Source organism: Chelon labrosus, assembly GCF_963514085.1.
Source record: "Chelon labrosus genome assembly, chromosome: 20".
Classification (NCBI taxonomy): Eukaryota; Metazoa; Chordata; class Actinopteri; order Mugiliformes; family Mugilidae; genus Chelon; species Chelon labrosus.
The window spans coordinates 17,168,014-17,184,144 of record NC_140353.1 but is presented as its reverse complement, the minus strand read 5'-3'; the positions used below and the strand labels follow the sequence as shown (position 1 = coordinate 17,184,144).

Genomic DNA, 16,131 nt, shown 5'->3' with positions numbered 1-16,131 from the left:
GAAACCTGCAGGTCAGGGACCTGAGGCTTCCTGAGATGCGACCCTCCCTGGGTTCCTTTGCATTTTCCATCTCTGCCTTTGACATCAATCATCCCTTTCCCTCTTATCCCTCCATCGTTCTGTCACTTGGGTTCTGTCATCTAATTAACATCCTTGCATCAGTTAAGGCGGGGTCTTGTTAGTGAATAACTTCATTTGGTTATTTCCTCCATGTTCATGATAAAAGACTCAGAAACAAATGTATAAAAATATCTTTAATGTGTCAAAAAGTAAAAAACAAAGCAACAACAACAAGAAATAAATTAGAATTGTGTTTGTATCATAGTGCACATCATGACCAAAGCAACCATGACACTGTGTCTGTGAAGGTTCTCAGTCGTCCAGGTCGTGGTATATCCAAAAAGGGTTTTAAAGAGGCAACTGGACTTGTAGGGTTTTTTTGAGAAGACGTTTCACCACTCATCCGAGTAGCTCAAAAAAACTCTACAAGTCCAGTTGCCTTTTTGAAACCTTTTTTGGATAACCGTGACACTGAAAAAAAAGTCTGCTCCTACTTTTCCCCACAGAGACTAGAAAACTCATGGAGCATCACTCTGTCCTTCAAGTGCTAGCAGAAAATCCTTATAAGCAGCAAAGGTGTGGTGCTCTTTCATGCACATGAAAACAACACTTATTGGAAATGTTATCATACAACCACAACTGAAGCAAAGGAAACAGTGAATATGCATGCTTTGGATACAGCATATCTTGACGAACCTTAAAAAAGCTTTACATTTCGTCATAAATGTCAACGTAAGTCCAAGATTAAGCAGTTTCCTTTAACTAATAGACAACTAATATATCATAAATGTGCGTATATACATAAGTGGATCCCATATTTTGTGCATAAATTCTCTTTCATGGCTTTAACACACTCGTACATAGTCAATATTCGGACATGCATCTGCGCGCGCACACTTTGGTCCCGTTTCACTGCAGCTCCTCGTCGCTGTCGTCCACTTGCTGGATAATGAGGTCGGCCCCCGAGTCTTCAGCCAGGTCGTCATCATCGTTCACCATCCAGCTCCTCTTGGTGTCGCCCTCCTCCTCCCCGTCCACGCCCAGCAACAGGGCCGGCTCCTCATTGGACCCCTCTAGACTGTCCATGGGCATGTCGTCACAGCCCACTTCCTGGATGCAGGCGGTGCACATGCGGTAGCGTCGTGTGCCCTCGCACACCACATGACCGGTCTCCTCTGTAACCTGACACTTGCACTTCCTGCACACCAGCTTCCTGGCTTGATGGATCTGTGGAGACACAAGCAGTTTAAGAGCAGGCGAAGATGTATTAAATGTTGATGCAACTTCGTTTAGCGCTTCGCTGTTATATTACTGCTTGTGCTCTGGTTGCTGTGTGTATCCAAATTTTGGATCTCACCTCCTGGTTGTAAATAAACTTACTGTTTCAAAATGGCTGCGGAGATGCTCCAGGCGAGTAAAGCGCTTATTGCAGGCCTGACATGGGTATGGCCTCTCTCCAGTGTGACAGCGCAGGTGACGTTTGAGATCTGCCTTCCTCTTCACCGTGTGTGTGCAAAAGGGGCATTTGAAGCGCATGATAGGGTTGGAGTCTGCACAAAGGAGGAGAAATGGTTCAGACATGAGGCTTTTCATTTCTAAAGAGACGGCTTCTTATGTGGGATACACTGATGCCAGTCTGTTTATAACCAAGAATGCAAATTCGTGAAACATTTTCTCACATACGCACCTTTATTAAAGTTTCCGATGACACCAACAATCTGTGGTAGAGTGGCGTACAGCTCCTCTGCCTTTTCAGCCTTCTGTGACCTCGCCTCCTGAATGTCCAAGTCCTCGTGCTGGTTGGAGCGAGTGCTGCAGGTTGCTTTCCGCTTTGTCCCCCCTTTTCCTCGCCGGCGCTCTGATCCAGGCAAGGTGTACAGAGGGTCCTGAGGGTCCTGCAGGTCCTCTGCCTCTGCCCCGACCTCATTAGCGGGGCTGCTTGGATTAGTCTTCAGGGCAGAGGTCGTGGAATCCTGGTCTTGGTCTTTCCCCATGAAGCTAGACTGGGATCTGGAGTTGTCCCGGGTCCAGAGCGCAGGCGGTGGGCTGACAGAGCAGGGGCCTTGCTGTTGCTCCGCGGCCTCATCCCCTGCTACGCTGGTGAAGCTACAAGTCTCAGACAAGCTGAGGCAGCGGTCGCTGTCTTCGTCTTTCACGCTGATGTCCAAGGAGGATTTGATGAAGTTCTTGCAGTAGTTGATGACATTGTTCATCTGCAGGTAGCTGGCTGCGGACATGACCTCGATCACATTGTGGCTGGAGAGATCCAACTGGCCGGAGTAGATGAAATCCAGGATGACGGTGAAGGTCTCGGGGCTGAAGACGTCGAAGGTGGCGTTGACGGAGTCGGGCAGCCCGTCAGGTCCCTGGGACAGAAGCATGCGGAAGTAGCCACTGCTGGCGAACAGGACATTGCGGTGGGCCCTGAAGAGCTGGCCCTCCACCAGCACACTGCAGTCACAGAACAGCTCCTGGCGGCGCTGCTGGTTGAGCTGCTTCAGCAGGTTGCTTTGGTGAGACACTGTGATGTCGGCCGTGTTGAACCACCTCTGAGGCTGCCTGCAGGAGACAACATGACAGCACTCTCACTGGCTGTGTATGCAGCACTGACTGACTTGTTCTGAAAGAAAGTGACAAATCATAGAAGTCTTGGAGACCTCACCAGACACTCATTACTGTAACTGAGACACTTGTAAGTTCCTAATGTCAGGGCCATTAAGATGACATCAGGAAATATGCACATATAATATATCAGTTCAGGCTTTTATGTATTATTTAAGGAGGGAACACTGACAGTCATTCATAAGACTTCCTGGACTTGTGACATCTTAGTCTGATAAATACTGATCAAATATTAACTGCAGGTCACACTGCCACACAACACACCAATAACACCCCATTGATGTAGCTGTCAATTACCGCATCTTTGTCTCTGAAGTGGACTATCTCCAGCTCCGCAGAAGGCCCGGCCCTCCTGACTTCCTCCTGCATTGTGATTTGCTGAACGACCCTTCAATCAAAATCATCTTCTAATGGGCTACACCCGACTCCAGTGAGGGAGCATCGGGTGACAAAACCTTTAATCATCGCTGAGAGCTAAAACCCCAAAGAAATCCCAGATGTCTCAAACGCATCATGCTGCTGGGAAGATGAGAGAAAATAAAAGACTTGCGACCGGACACGGCTGTCCAGATGAGATCCAAAAAATAAAAAATAAAATAAAAATCTGCAGCAACCTCATTTTCAGAACATGTCTTATATTTGATAGTACCCTACTCGGACACCAAGTGCTCTGAATTAACGCTCATTCGTTTTTTTTTTTTTTTTTTTTATAAGATCTGTGATGTGAGGGAGAGGCTGCGCAGCGCCCGCACGGTGCAACGCCCGCCCGCCTCAAGACTCCGCGGTGCCTTTAATGTCAAACCAAACCAAGTCCCGTATCTCAACCGACCTATTCTCCGTTCATTCAGACACCGTTCGACCTACAAAACGACGAGAGAGCGCCGCAGTCCTGCGAGAGAAAAGCGGGCAGCGGCGCACCGGAGCAGCCCAGCCTGTCCTGGAGCGACGCCCACTTCAGGCGACAGCAGAGCACACAATAGAAAAACAGACACAAACCTCCTGCAACTGAGCTGATACAGAAATATATTCGCGTTGTGTATCAGTCCGGGGATGTGACGCGCTAATACGCCCGTTTTCATCCTCAAGACCACCCCACCCCCCCCGCATCCCCACACTTCTCGCCGGAGGTCCGGAGCGCAGCGAGCAGCGGGGAGGATTTGCCTGCTGCCCAGAGCGAGCGACTCCTTCCCAGGCGCGAGATGTCGACAGGACCCGCTTACGCCCCACGCCGTGATACCCCCCCTTTGACAAAATCCATCGATACTCACTGGTGACTCGATTCACCCGGCGCCCGATAGAGTCGACTCGCCCCCAAGTCAGCCACCATATCCATTTTTAATTTCCTTTTTTCCACCCTCTGCTCCTTTTTTTTTTTCTCTCGTCCAGGGTCCACAGTCAGGCACTTCCTGCTCAGCCCTAAAGACCGAAACCCGGTTAGAGAGAGTGGATCACTGTGCTGACGTGGGTGTTTATTAACTGGGTGCCCGAGGGTTCAAGGAGCCATTTAAAGCCCCAGCGCCCCGTTTAAATGTACAGTATGATCAGAATATTAAACACAGGATACCTCTCTCTAAACTGAGCAATATTTCTACAAAATTTCTGCAGGGGTTCATTGTGCTGACCTTACAGTACAGGTAGAAATCTGCCTTTGCATGGCCTCATGTAAACATTTTTCATGTGTTGCTTGATAGTGACTTTAAAACAACCTCATCACATTTACAGGTGTTTGTGTTTTATCTAATGTTCTCACATTTTCATCTCACGAGGTCAACCTCCTTTATTCACAATCATTTGAAACAATTTCTTCAGTAAGAAAATTAATTTATTCTTCCATTGTTATAGTACACAGATCAGTCCATCCATGTTAATTGTAAAATAAAAGCCCAAAGAAAACAAAATATATTTTCTTCCAGAGTAAACAGGGTAACCATTAATATATGAATTGAATAGAAAATTAAATGGGTTAAACATTGAGATTTCAGATTCTTTTGATTTTTTTTTTGAAAGATTAGGAAGTAGATGGTTCGCTTTGGCCATGTGATTTCAAATGAGGTTTGAAACAACATCAAGAGGTGGTGCCGTTGGAAAAGCCGGTGGGGTTCATGGACTGCCAGCGCCATAGATCCTCACCTACGGTAAAAACAGAACACTGTAAATCATGAGTTTTGTTACAGGTACAATTAAACAGCAGCTCGTGCGGTTTGTGTGTCCTTACACATTCTTTCCAATTCGAATTTAGTATTCCAGCCCAGCTCCTTCTCAGCTAGACGAGGGTCAGCATAGCAGGATGCTATGTCTCCACTCCTACGAGGGGCGATCTTGTATGCAATCTAACAAAGACACATTATTTTAAGTAACAAGAAACAACGAGTGGTTTGTGTAAATAACAAAAGAAGTAGATCAAAAGTCATCCTCATAGTCAGCGTGTTCATGCTGTCTCACGGAATATCGTAGCATAATGCTCCAAGGCACTTCAATCGCTCTCAGGTGACACAATACAAACACAGATTTTAAATTCTCTTGAGAGGAAAAGGAGCTTTTCTGTGACTCACCTCTTTCCCTGATGCCTTCTCCATGGCTTTCACCATCTGGAGCACGGAGTAGCCTTTTCCTGTTCCCAGGTTGTAAGCCTAAACACACAAACACAATGATGCACCAATAAGAGGCACACATGGTCAGAAAATGTGTTTCAAATTCTCAAACGTACCTTGCACCCGCAGTTGTTCTTCAGCTTCTTCAGGGCCGCTATGTGTCCCTTTGCCAGATCTACGACATGGATGTAATCTCGCACACCTAAAATGAGAGAAAGATCTCTTATTAAGAACTTTCCTTTTAAAGGTGTTTTAAATTAAATCCTGGCCACTGCAGTTACCTGTGCCATCGACTGTGTCATAGTCATTTCCAAACACACTCAGACACGTTCTTCTCCCAATTGCAACCTGAGAGGATCATAAATTAAGCAAATGGCGTAAAGTAGGATGTGCATTCTTAAAGTCTCTCTGATTTGGTAAAGAGACTTTGAGTACCTGGGCAACATATGGCAGCAGGTTGTTAGGGATGCCCTGAGGGTCCTCTCCTATCAGACCAGAGGAATGAGCTCCGATTGGGTTGAAATATCGCAGCAGCACTGCATTCCAGTCCTGTTGACAGAGATGCAATAATTAGACATCTTGAATGGTGTAAGTGAGGGTATCGCTGAATGTGTTTCAACCTTTCGATTAGCACCTTCTCAGCTTTACAGTGATCCTTGATCATCTCCTCTATGAAGTACTTGCTCTTGCCATAGGGGTTGGTGCAGCCCCCTGTGGGGTGCTGCTCGTCGATAGGAAGGTACTTGGGGTCTCCATACACCGTGGCTGAGCTGCTGAAGACTATATTTTTCACTTTGTGAGCCTGCATCACCTGAGACACATGTAGATGCACACAAAGATGGCATACATGTCCTGTCAGCGTCATGCAAGACAGCTGTCCACAGCACACACACACGCACTTCAACTAAGCAGTAAGGATAAAGGCAGACACGGTGAGCTCCACACAACTCAGGGTGCAATGTTAGAATTAGTCAGCGCTTGCCATTGCATACTCAAAGATTAGTACACATGATGAGTTCAGAGTGAAGACTGGAATGAAGAGTGCAGATTAAATAGAGGACTAGAGGTTTAAGACCAGAGGATAAAAGTTGAGACTGACCTCAAGCAGGTTTAAGGAGGCGGTTAGGTTGACTCTGTAGTAGCGTAGCGGCTGCTCCACCGACTCGCCCACTGCTTTCAGGCCAGCAAAGTGCATCACAGCACTGAAAGAATGCTGCAACACAGATACACTGTACAGTTACATATGTAAGATGGATATGGATGGACACAGAAGAAGTCCATATGAACAGCATGCTATAATACCACACTGTCCGGCCAAAAAAAAAGTTGACACCCAGATTTAACTAAGCAAATAGGTATGAGCCTAAATTGGGTTAAGAACTGTCCAACGCATTATTCAAAACTAGAAGGATAGTGAGGAACCATTGTCTTTGAGGAAGAAATGTGGTCGGATAAAAATCCTGATTGATGGTGATTAGCAATCACTTAAAGGTTTGGTGAAATCAAATCGAATAAAGACAACAGTAGAAGTCAGGGCTATGTTTGATAGTGAAAGTAAGAGCATTTCCACACCTACAATGCGAAGAGAACTCAAGGGATTGGGACTGAACAGCTGTGTATCCTTAAGAAAACCACTGATCAGTGAGGCTAACTGGAAAAAAAGGCTTCAGTTTGCTAGGGAGCATAAAGATTGGACTCTGAGGCAATGGAAGAAGGTTGCGTGGTCAAGGTCAAGAATGAGGTCAGCTGACTACCTGAATATACTGAATGACCAGGTTATTCCATCAATGGATTTTTTCTTTCCTGATGGCACGGGCATATTCCAAGATGACAATGCCAGGATTCATCAGGCTCAAATTGTGAAAGAGCGGTTCAGGGAGCATGAGACATCATTTTCACACATGGATTGGCCACAGAGTCCAGACCTTAACCCCATTGAGAATCTTTGGGATGTGCTGAAGAAGGTTTGTGCAGTGGTCAGACTCTCACATTATCATTACAAGATCTTGGTGAAAAATTAATTCAACACTTGATGGAAATAAATCTGGTGACATTGCAGAAGTTTATCGAAACAATGCCACAGCAAATGTGTGCTGTAATCAAAACTAAAGGCCAACAGTCCAACAAAATATTAGAGACCAGACAGTGTATATCACCTACCTATGTTAACTGAGATTTGAGTATTTATGGTGGCCAGCAGTCTGCAAACACTTAGGAATCATATTATTGTCCCCAAAATAACAGGTGAATTTAATTGATGGCCCGGTTTAGTTCATTAGATGAGTTTAAGGCAGCACACACCAGTTGTTTGGTCTCTTTTGTGCAGGGAATTAAGTTTCACAAACGTACAGTAAGAAAAAGGGTCAATTCCCACATGCACTAATTACCTCTGCATTGATTTATTCATAAGGGGCACGGCTTATCTTAAAAGGCAGAACATCGTGCTGTTGTGAAAAATGCGAACAACGATCAATCCTGTTGCCTATCATGTTACGCAGGTGACTTCCTACTGGTATACTGGAATTAAGAAAGTTCAGATTTCCAGATGAGAAGGCAGACTAAAGGTATTGAAGCATGAAGTATAATGCATTACTGAACTAGATACTCTCAGACTTTTGGTAATGGGTGAGGACTTGAACCTTAAGCTTTACATAATATCACGTTTCAAATAGAGCTTTTGTAATGTCGTAATGATACTGTGTTTTGTTTCTTGTTTCAATTTATGGCATTAAGTATTCTAGATAGAGATGGACTCTCTCTGTGGCTCATTTGTTTTGTAGTATAGATAGATAGATAGATATATAAATAATAGATTGATACTTTATTTATCCCGAGGGAAATTCGGTCTCCAGTAGCTTAATCACATAGAAACAGATATGAAAGATATTTAAGTTATATAATTATATATAAATATATATACATATAATACTGTGTAAAAAAAATTGTTGTAAAGTTGTATGGCCTGAGGGACAAACAACCTCCTCAACCTGTCAATGGAGCAGGACAGAGACAGGAGACAGCAGCCTTCCCTTCCTGACTATGGTGTCATGTAGAGGGTGGTGGACATTGTTCATAACGGACTGGATTTTGTTCAAGGTCCTCACATCTGCCACTGATGTCAGGGGCTTCAGCTCTGCCTCTACCAGAGATCCCACCTTCTTTATCAGTTTGTCCAGCTGCGAGGTGCCTTTCTTCTTAGTGCTGCCTTCTCAGCACACCACAGTGTAGAAGAGGGCACTGGCAACGATAGTCTGGTAGAACATGTCCAGCAGCTTCCAGCAGATATTGTCTGTTTGTTCTCATTGATGTGATACAGTGACCCTATTTTGCTGCTGCTAGAAGTAATATGCACATGTTTTGTGTGGGCTAACACTATTTTCCCAAAAGTCATGCTCGCATAATGAAATTCTTTGTTTTATCTTACCACGTTCAGTTTTCACATCAAAATCTTTCGATCTGGGAACAAAGTGGCTACAGATGTAGATTTGCTGTTGATTGATGGACAATAAGCAGCCTATTTGGTTCAGCTCTAATGAGGTGATTAAATTAACTTTCTGACCTTTTTGAAGAGTTTTTCCAAACCGGGTCGATCCAGAAGATCCAGATCGTGAAACTCAATGCTGGTGCCCAGATGCTTCTCTATCCTCCGAATGCTCTCTGCCACATTACCCTCTCCTCCATCCATATCAAGACGTAGACACACACACACACACACAGAAAGTAACACAAGATCTAAGTAATACTGCACTAAACAAACACGCTTGGAACTGGCAATTTTATAATGACGTGCAAAGTTATCCAGTAGCCTGTGTGTCCTGTAATCCATCTTACCTCGTACAGCGTTACTGAAGTTATCTACTACGACCGGCTTGTAACCTGCTTCAATGAGCTCCACCACACAGTGACTCCCGATGTAGCCGGCTCCACCTGTGACCAACACCGTCTCTGCCATTTTTTGGTCCTGCTGCATGTTAAAGACAGTCAGTTCATTCAATCAGCCCTCTACTAACAACCCCGTCGCTTCTTTGGATGATGCACCTCTTAGTCTGAGCAGAAGCAAACCACTTAAGCTGCTCCAGAAAAGCAGGATCTCCTTTTGCCTGAGCGTCTTCGAACACACCCAAAATGTTTGTCCACTCTCATTGACAGGTTCATGACTCACCTGTACTGTCCTACGTCAGCAGGTTTGAACCTGTCTGTCCGCATGAAACTGTTACAGCGTCAGTAATTGCATCTTTTCATTGTTGTGTTCTAATTTTATCTTTCAAAGGAAACCAGCTCCTCATGGATAGCATAATAAAGCTGTATTGTTTAATAGTCTTTTACATTCTACCTCTCAGCCCAGGACAGGTCACTATTTAGTGGTCCATGACAGTAAGCTGTTAAAGCATACCCAGCATGTCATTCACAATACATCCTCACACTCTTTCTGCTTCACTTCTCAGCTTGGAATTTGAATACAAGACTATACATTTAAAATAAATGCATATATGAGTGAGTACTGTCAAAACTCAGGACTAAATAACCAAAAGTCCAACTTCTGGTGACAAACTAGCAGAATATCCAAAAAAGGCTCAAGAAAGGCAGCTGGACTTGTAGAAGTCCTCTACAAGTCCAGTTGCCTTTTGTTTTTTGTTTTTTTGGATATACAGTGACCTGAGTGACTGAGAACTTACTTTCACCGACGAACTGGCAGAATGAGACAATATCATTCTGTAGCTATGAATGAGGTTGTGAAATACTCACAGTGTGTCCCTTTAAGAGTGTCAGCTGTCGTTCCAGGCAGAGTCTATCGGTAAATCTGGTCACGAGTCACCAAGAAAGACAGTGTGGTAAAATACTTATATGTCAGTTTATTACGGGGAATCTTCCCTTCTCTCCTTTAAACATTTCTTTACTTCCTGTGTAACGTGGAATAGCCTTGAGTGAATGACAAGCGCGTGACTTCCTGTTCCGCGTTCCTTCAAAACAAAGTACAGACGTTTCTGAATCGGCAACACGCGACATTAAATTCACATTAGTTTGAAGTAACGCAATCCTGCTGCCAAAGTCATGTAAAGCTATCTATGATAACCATGGCTGAAGACTGACCTGGTAATATTGATGCGATTCAGATTTTTATTTTGAAACGTCAAACGGAATCGAGCCGCACATTGCCGGTACTCTCAGAGCCGTAGTGACGCCTCTCATGCCACGACGTCAGACACCGCCACAGTACAAATACACACCTTTGACCAGTCAAACAGAGGGGTGTTTGTCCTCAGCACTCACCTCTGTGCACCGTCCGAACCATACCGGATGTCAGAGAAAAAGTGCCACGTTACAGGAAAAAAATAAAAAAAATAAAAATAAATTGAAGCCATATGCACCAGTTCTAGCAACTAGAAAAGTGGACTTTACCATTCAATCCAACTTTTGTGTAAAAGGTGTTACATCTAAAAATCAAAAAATGTTGATGTCCACATAAGAATCAGAAACAACTTCATTTTGCAATATATGCCCACACACACATACATGGAATTTGATTCCGGCCAAAACATTAGGGAGGCTACTCTAGTGAAAACCTTTGCACTCCCACACAACAGTCCTGCACTAAATCCCATTCAAGACTGATAGAATGATAGAAGTTTATGTTGAAATGGTGTAAGAAAGGATGTGATTCAAAGGGTATGATCATTGTAAAGGATGTAGTTTGTGGTTAAACTGCGCTGAATTAAACACTAACATGTTTTTGGTTATTCAGCCTAGCCCACTGACTAAAATGGGGTTATCACAATAATAGAAACACGTGTGTTCTGGTTCTGTCAGATATTTGAAACAAATCCTGAATACCATAACCTTTATGAAGCCAGGCTTTAGTGCAGGACTGTTTTTGTAGAAGGTTATGGTATTCAGCATTTGCTTAAAATAACAACCTTTCATTTTGGAGGCTGTTTGTAGAACTATTGAAGTGTGTTGTGTTATACTGACACATGTGTTGTATTGACAACATGTTTCTATTATTTTGACAACCCCATTTTAGTCAGTGGGCTAAGCAAAGTAATTTTAATGTTTAATTCAATTCAGTTTAATAGCTTCAAAAACTACATCCTCCAAAATGATCAAGTGTATTACCACCTTTTCTGACGCCATTTCAAAATAAACCGAACATTGTCACCAAAATAAAAATAGTTTACATATGTTATGTAACAAAAACACACACGATCACAATTTTATTTTATTCCTAATCTCAAGAGACAATGATGAAAATAATCAAACCTAAAATCCTTGTAATATTTTATTTTTTTGCTTCCATTTCACTATCCACATATTCAACCTCCACAACGCTAACAGAATCCTGCAGATTGAGCCGGATTCTTTGATATCCTGTGCCATTTCTGAAGCCTGTTTGCCAGCCCTGCCCAGCCCGGACACACTGGCACACGAAGAAAGGCAGCGCAATAGGGAGTAAAGGAAGATGAAATGAAACGGATACCTCAGAGATGAAGTTTGCTCGCTTCATTCACTGCAAATGGCGTCTCTTTGTTAGGAAGGACTTGGGGTTGATGAAGAAATCTCAAGGGGGGAAACAACATGGCAATATAATCCAGCAGGGGTACATGTCTATAATAACCAAAACCAATCCAACCATTCAGAAGAGGACAGAGGAGAAGAGGCAGAAGGACATATTTAAAACTCAGAGGAGGAACAACATGTGACTATTTGACTGTAAGAGAACGGGAAAAATCAGGACTGAAATCTTTTGTGTGGATGTCGTTCATTTTGTAAGCATTTACAGTTTCTCTCTGCAACCTCAGTTTGTTACTACAGGATTTATTTCTGGTCAGTAGCATGGCTCAGCTGTGCTTGTGTATCTGTATATGCACGAGTGTATGGGTACAAATGTCCCTTGGGCTGCCGCCACAGCACCGTGGGTGGCTGCGGCTGTGGGAGGAGGGTGAGGGCTGCAGGGAGTGTCATCAGCACCTCTGCCCTCCAGTGCCGGACAACTGCCCTGCAGGCCTGGTGCAGGACAATTGTGGATGCTGCGATCAATGTGCTAATGTAGAGGGGCAGCAGTGTGACCCAGATGGGGCCCAAAAGTTCTACGGCCATTGTGGTGAGGGCCTGGTGTGCCAGAGGAAATTGCCAAAGAAGGGAGACAGGAAGGAGCCAGAGCCTATATGTGTGTGCCAGGAGAAAGGCCCTGTGTGTGGCTCAGATGGGTGGACATACCCCAATGTTTGCCAGCTAAAAGAGGCTGCCAGTCACAGTAACACAACCCTAAAGCTCAACGGAAGAGGACCGTGCTACTCTGGTTACTGCACTTTTTTTTTTCTTTCATAACATAATATCAGTCTATTGAAGTAAATATTTTTAAAAATTAAAAATGTAATTAAATAACCGTCTTGATATGGAACAACTTTAGAGGTCCTCGTATTGAACCTTGGGGTGCTCCTTTGCTTTTGTCACAGCTCCCCGTGTCCTCAGAGCTCCCAGAAATCTGTCCAAACACACAGGAAATGACATCATCTTTGGCTGTGAGGTTTCAGCCTACCCTCTTCCACACCTGACCTGGAGGAAGTCAGGCAGTGACAACCTCCTGCCGGGAGATGATCCTCACGTCTCAGTCCAGGTTTGATCACAGCTTCAGTTATTATGCATTATTAGAAACTAAGAATTCATGTTTGAATTAATCATTTCCTGTCTGGTGTGTCACTTTAGTGTTTTCTTGATGGATGAACATATTATTTGTTTAAAGGATATTTACCTGATTTTAGTTAGGATAAGTATCACAAAAAATACTATGGCCCTTGAAAATGTTTCTCCTGGGACTCTAGAACAAAATCTGCAAAAAATACCCTAATTATATCTTAAAAGACACTGCAGTCAGTGTTGTTGAACCCTCATCATATAAATCTAAAGGCTATTGTGCTTTTGTTACCTTTGACCTTTTTGATGTCCTCTCGTAAGACCCCCATCTTTGTGAAAGGAGAGTACTAAACCACAGAAGTATTCGATTAATTGAATCTGGTCAAGGGTATATTTTTAAGTAAATTGCAAGATGAAATGACGAAAAACTAAAAACAAAATTACACAGACACATGTCATATATCATCACCCAATAAATTATAAGAGACTTGGAGAGATGAACCAGTGATTAACATCACTTGGCTAAAAACTCAACTGCAACAAAAGACAACAACAAAACCCCTTTATTCTATATCACAAGTATATTGATAATAATACTTAAAAAAAGGAGCCAGAGCTGGTGCTAATGGTCATAACAGAGCAATTCATTGTGCAGCTAAATTGCTTTCTCTTATCACCCACACTGTTGACAAAAAGTTGAATGCATGCATTTCTTACGGCTGAATAGATGAAAATAATCTGTAGAGATTAAATCCTGTCTTTTCTCAGACTCGAGGCGGTCCGCAGCGCTACACTGTCTCTACTTGGCTTCAGATACAGGGCCTCCGCGCCTCTGACGCAGGTGTCTACTCTTGCATCTCCCACAATGCCTTGGGAGAAACGGCAGCTTCAGCACAGCTCACTGTGTTGGGACGAGGTGAGCCTGTCGACCGTAGAGAATCGGATTATCGTGCTCAAGCGAGTGGCAAACTCATTATTTTAAAAGACACTATACGTATTTTTGACTTGAATATTTTCTTCTCTCGTCAACTTGGCAGGGTTGAAGGTGATGGAAGGCCGTTTGATGGAGGAAGAGGAGCACTGATCATTTGGAGGAGGGCAGGGTTGATGCACAGCTGGCATCTGGAGATTACCTGCCATTAATTTAAGTCTGATTATAAGAGCAGTTGAGGAAGAGCCCTCAGGAAAAAATGTCTCAAATATAATAGCTACTATTTTTGAAATGAATAGTATGTACCTTTCACTATAGTGCAAGAATAAATCACCTTTGAATGTCTATGTTGTTGTTTTTTCATTTGTATGACTATAATAAATTGCCTTAGTTACCCATGTCGACTGATGTCCATTTAAATCTGTCAGAAAAGTTTCATCAGAAAAGAATATCATTCCACAAATTCATATCAAAATTGCATAAGTGACAAAATTTAACAAATTGTAGCAGCAAAGAGAGAAGAAGTCACCTCTAAAGTACAGCTTCTATCATTTCCTCCTGATTTCGCCACTCCACCCAGAAAACACTGAGTACATTTATTCATTGAGTGGGAAAAAAAGAGAGAGTGATGGATGGAGAGAGAGAGAGAGAGAAAGAGAGAGAGAGAGAGGGTGTGACCATCCGCGGGGTCTCCGTCTGATTCTCTTCATCTCTCTCCACCTGAGTGCCAGTTAATCCTCCCCTCATCCCCCGACTCCCAGCTGGATACACTGCCTCCTTCTGAATGGCAGGCTGCATTAACGCCGTGGAACTTTCCCCCACTGTCTGTTAGTAAAAGCTGATTGGAGATTACAGGCCTGCTGCAAAAACAAAAAAAAAAAAACAGCCCTCCATCTCATCTCAAATCACTTTCCATCCCTCTCTCCCCTTCTTCACTTCATTTCTTTATCTTCTTAATCCCAGCTCTCCTCCTTGTCAATGTCATCAACTTTTGCTTGCTGCCACAGTTTTACCCCCCTCCCCCCATTCATCGCTCTTTCTTGACAGCTGAATGACAAGGAAGATGAAGATGAGTAAGGAGTAGATGGTGAAAAAAAAAAGAAGCTTCCCCTCCTGAGTGGAGCCAGAATGATGTCATGGGGGCATTTGTCCTCCTGGTGTGGAGGCTTCCCTTCCTCTGCTAATTACCTTGTACAAACTAGAATCTGATATGGCGGATATGAGGCCCAAATACAATTATTGTGGGCTAACAAAGAGATATTGAGATTCAGGGAATGAGGGAGAGACCGCAAGCGAGATAGAGGGAAAGGCACACATACGGCCACGAGCGCGCACACACACACATAGATCATCCGTGTGCACACGCACACGCTCGCATACCCACCCACACACACAAACACAACCACTTGTCCTTCCCCTCCATTCCCTCAGATAGGCTAATGTTATTACTGTGGTAATTATCCTCATTAGTGCCAGCAGCTGTAGAGAGCCCACTGCTTGCTGTTCAAACTCCACCCCGAACCTTTCTGTCTTCACATCCCTCTTTGTGTTCCCTAGATCTTATTTAGAGACTTTGTCTCCATCCCTTGCATCCTAGATGTAAAAATAGAGCCCATCAAATATCTAATAAACCAGAGTCTCCTAACCTGAGTCCATTTTGTGTAAATGAGTGTCAGTAATGTGCACTGGCTGCTTCCTGCACTGCTCCACAGAGAGCTGCTCTAGAGAACGGTGTGCAAAGTTAAGAAACTAGTCGATGTGTAATATTTAGAGAATATTTAACAATCTGCTTTCATGAGATAAAGACACAAAGTTGGAATTGTGATGTAAAATTCAACTATTTTGTTTTTTCCATCTGATGTTGGCACTCTCTGAGTTTAACAATACAACACAAGATGGCACTGTTTAGTCAAATAACCACTTTAATAGGCCCCACTGACTGAGCCACTACTGTGACATCTAGATCTCCTGACATGATTCTCTCCTCTCTCCTGCCTCATATTTTTCTGTTTTACATCCTTTTGAGTGGGCTACTGTTCACCAAAGAAAATTTGCCGTCCTTTCTCCATTACTATGGAAAACACACAACAATAACTAAAGATATTGCCAGTTAATCTACTTGATGTTTATGTGAAAGCACCCTGAAGATGGTTCCCGCCTTGCTTTTTAACTTTACGCTCTGTCTGCATTTTTATACAGAAAATGATGAGATCAACAACCGAAACAGGCGGCTTTATGCACAGCACCCCCCCTCCCTCCCCGCTCTGTGAGATTGCCTTCTGTTTTATTGCCAGG

At 43.5% G+C, this 16,131-nt stretch overlaps 3 protein-coding genes across 5 annotated transcripts; 1 reads left to right on the top strand and 2 right to left on the bottom strand.

The window, feature by feature from the left end:
• Positions 1 to 92: 92 nt before the first annotated feature.
• On the bottom strand, positions 93 to 4,293 carry zbtb8a (zinc finger and BTB domain containing 8A). The gene is made up of 4 exons (XM_084569684.1): positions 3,951 to 4,293; positions 1,748 to 2,619; positions 1,441 to 1,610; positions 93 to 1,287 (listed from the first exon to the last, which is right to left on the bottom strand). Exons 1-4 carry the CDS (start codon positions 4,013 to 4,015, stop codon positions 970 to 972), a joined length of 1,425 nt encoding a protein of 474 aa, XP_084425810.1. The 5' UTR covers positions 4,016 to 4,293; the 3' UTR covers positions 93 to 969.
• A 146-nt stretch (positions 4,294 to 4,439) lies between these two features.
• Positions 4,440 to 10,204, bottom strand: gale (UDP-galactose-4-epimerase). 3 transcript variants are annotated; one of them, XM_084569686.1, is made up of 11 exons: positions 10,020 to 10,204; positions 9,105 to 9,234; positions 8,833 to 8,948; positions 6,373 to 6,486; positions 5,908 to 6,084; positions 5,709 to 5,822; positions 5,555 to 5,621; positions 5,390 to 5,475; positions 5,235 to 5,312; positions 4,898 to 5,012; positions 4,440 to 4,812 (listed from the first exon to the last, which is right to left on the bottom strand). In XM_084569686.1, the coding sequence occupies exons 2-11, from the start codon at positions 9,223 to 9,225 to the stop codon at positions 4,748 to 4,750; spliced, it is 1,053 nt and encodes a 350-aa protein (XP_084425812.1). In that variant the 5' UTR covers positions 9,226 to 9,234; positions 10,020 to 10,204; the 3' UTR covers positions 4,440 to 4,747. The 3 variants fall into 3 exon arrangements, with proteins under 3 accessions (XP_084425812.1, XP_084425811.1, XP_084425813.1); XM_084569685.1 differs by having other exon boundaries at positions 9,105 to 9,237; positions 10,020 to 10,201; XM_084569687.1 differs by having other exon boundaries at positions 8,833 to 8,945; positions 9,105 to 9,237; positions 10,020 to 10,200.
• Positions 10,205 to 12,010: 1,806 nt separating this feature from the next.
• Positions 12,011 to 14,107, top strand: LOC311505879 (kazal-type serine protease inhibitor domain-containing protein 1-like). Its single transcript, XM_084569690.1, has 3 exons — positions 12,011 to 12,570; positions 12,728 to 12,888; positions 13,650 to 14,107. The coding sequence occupies exons 1-3, from the start codon at positions 12,105 to 12,107 to the stop codon at positions 14,046 to 14,048; spliced, it is 1,026 nt and encodes a 341-aa protein (XP_084425816.1). The 5' UTR covers positions 12,011 to 12,104; the 3' UTR covers positions 14,049 to 14,107.
• The last annotated feature ends 2,024 nt before the right edge of the window (positions 14,108 to 16,131 follow it).